This window comes from Rhagoletis pomonella, unplaced genomic scaffold (assembly GCF_013731165.1).
Source record: "Rhagoletis pomonella isolate Grant_MI unplaced genomic scaffold, Rhpom_1.0 Rhpom_scaffold_18186, whole genome shotgun sequence".
Classification (NCBI taxonomy): Eukaryota; Metazoa; Arthropoda; class Insecta; order Diptera; family Tephritidae; genus Rhagoletis; species Rhagoletis pomonella.
The window spans coordinates 1-2958 of record NW_023476706.1 but is presented as its reverse complement, the minus strand read 5'-3'; the positions used below and the strand labels follow the sequence as shown (position 1 = coordinate 2958).

Here is a 2958-nt window from a genome sequence, read left to right as displayed (position 1 = left end):
AAAGGCCGTTCTTCAACCAAATTTTAAAATAGAGCGTTCTTGGAAAGTTTTCTGCGATAGGGCGTTTTCGAACCGTCTGCCTTGATAAGTCGATCTTCCACTCAGCCGTCGACATATTAGGGTGATTGACTCGATTGTTTTTCGGACCGGTTTCAACCAGTATTTCTTTGAATAGTTTTGAGCTGTTTTTTGAAATCTTGATTTTTCTTAAACCGGATATTTATAATCGGATAGACCGGGTTGTCACCTATATATGTATTTAGTTTATTTCCATGCCAGAATCTAAAAATTCTTAAACTCAAATTCATCAAAAATAGAGAAGACTTTTAGAGCTTTATAAATCGAAAATCTTTATCAAAATATCACTTTATAAAGCTCTTTATATCTATTTTAGCTATTATGAATACGGCCATTAATATTTATTTTTATTAAAAATGGAATTACATACTTAGAACATTTTCGTAAATTATAAATCTGAACACTGAGAAATTTTCCACTGTAGAAAATTGCTTAAACAAGTAATTTTTAAGCAAAAAACACAACCGACTTCAATTCTCATATAAAAATTTAGGAATACCGTTCCAATGATCGGATCTAAACCAAATTAGTACGGGACCACCTGTGAGACGCTACCTTTCCGATGGAAAAAGAATTATCGAAATCGGTGGTCCAAAGTTATGCGGTAAGATACATAAAAAAATGTATATATTCTGACGAATTGATAACCTTCTGCTTTTTTGAAGTCGGTTAAAAAGACGTAACAACATCGTAACTGAAATGAAAAAAGTCGTAACTAATATATATATATTTTTTTCATAAATTGATTGGGGAGTTGTAATTCGATGAAATCCATCTATCAATCAAATACTTAATTTGAATTTTTTATTAGTTGCGAATTTTTGTATTTCAGCGACGATGTTTGTTACGTCTTTTTGCATTTCAGGTGCCGAAATCCGACAAAAAATTTCTCAAAAGGCTGGATTCCCCGCTTCCCGCAATTTCTCATTTCTCACACTACTCAAAAAAATTAATGGGGGTTTAAAAAAATGAAACTAAACCTAAATTTAGACAAGAAATGTGAAAATTAGAACGTTAAAGCTTCAAAATGCTACAGCCTGTTAAAAATCACCGAAAATTTTGGATTTTATTTTCTCCGTTAATTTTTTTAAGTAGTGTATTATCTGCCTACATTGGTAGGAAAGGCCAAGCCAACATTTTTATTCTGTACTATCAAAGCCAGGCAAATTTTCGTGGACCCCCACTTACAACTCTTGAACGTCCATATTTTTCACGCTGACGTAGATCCCCGTCGAGCCCACTTTGGGAATCACCGATCTAAATTAACGATTTGCTGCAACTTAAATGAATATCACAAACTTTAATATAGATATATAATAACCAATATTTGGCAACTAACTGTCAGTTTTCGAAACCAAACTATTTTCTCGGTGTATACACTTAGAAAAAAATCTTAACCCAATTATATAATATGTTACCAAATCATGTGTTCTTTCAGAACCTTATACTTGGAAGAGAATTTCATCTTTTTGGAATGCATATCAAGTACTGGACGCATTAACAATGGCAGTCTGGCATTTAATAATGCAAAAATAGTTTTGCGAAAATTGGCACAATTTCATGCTACTTCATTGGTGTATTTAAAAAAGGTTAGACAGTGAGACATACTATGTTTTGTATTTATGTATATACATATGTACGTTCAATCACTCTTTCTGTTAAAGCTTCCCGTAGATGATGTTATATCTGAGACTTCGCCCCTATTGGCTAATGATGAGGTGGAAACCCGCATGAATGCTGCCATTAAAACTATAGAAGCATACTGGCCCGAATTTAAAGAAATCGCTACAAAAATGCGCAGCTGTGTGGAAACATTTCGCAAACGTTTAACTCATCTGTTGGATAAAAATGGGCAAACGTTGAAAGTTATCGCACTTGGTGAACCATACATGAAAAATATGCATTTCCAATACACTGGAAATGATGTTGAAGATGTTGTGTTTGTATGTAATTTTAATATATGCACTTATATGTACATGTATGTATCTACACTAAGGTGGTCCAAAAATGCATGTGAAAGAGTAAAGTGAGAATTGTAATGTCTCACCCTCTAGGACTTTTCTATACTGAAAAATTTACAGCCCCGTGTTTTTTATTTTGAGATAAAAAAAAAACAATTTTTCGTAGAAATGGGATAGAATTCTTGAAATAAATATTTTTCGATAGTAAAACTCGGCTTTTCTGCAGGAGACTTCCAATAACAATACCCAATTGCTTATGTTACCTTTTTTTTGGGGTAAATAAACAAACGGTTATTATTATCGGGAGTTTTCTGAAGTGAATCATAGTTTTCCGTTCGATTGATTTTCAAGAATTCTTCTTTTTTTTTTGAACCACCCTGATGCGTACATACATATGTATATGGGCATTGATGCAAATTTTAATTTTATATTTTTATTTTGGCAGAGTAACTTCAGTAATTGCTTCGTTGGCAGTTGTGGCTACGATTTAAATTTATTCCTCAATACCTGTTTGAACTTCGATGCTCTGACTCGGGAACGTTATAAACTTCTTCATTGCTACTATGAACATTTCTCCGGAACATTGAAATCTTTAAACGAAAACTCCATTCCCAGTTGGCAAACAATTTTGGATGACGTGCACAAATTTGAACTTATCGGTTTTTATGGTTTACTTTGTGAAATGCCATTTTGTAGTGAGAAAAACGATCTTCCGAAATGCTATATGCTGGACGAAATGAAAACTGAGGGAGTTATGCCAATTTCCCTTGAACAAGAGTATAAGTTTTTATTTAAAAGTGCACGCGTTGAAGATATGCTCAAGTATGGATTGTACCGTTTTAATGAAATTCGTGTATGGGATTACAAAACAAATTGGGAGAAAAAACCGCAGAGCGTGAGTGATTTCGAATTGGATGCA

The 2958-nt window shown here is 33.3% G+C and overlaps 1 protein-coding gene across 1 annotated transcript; it reads left to right on the top strand.

Annotated features, from left to right (window-relative positions):
* Positions 1-1516: 1516 nt before the first annotated feature.
* Positions 1517-2934, top strand: LOC118757455 (the record flags this gene model as incomplete). The annotated part of the gene is given in 3 exon segments (XM_036492164.1): positions 1517-1667; positions 1743-2021; positions 2485-2934. Coding segments are annotated over 3 exon segments (880 nt in total), but the record flags the coding sequence as incomplete, so codon positions are not given.
* Between the last annotated feature and the right edge of the window lie 24 nt (positions 2935-2958).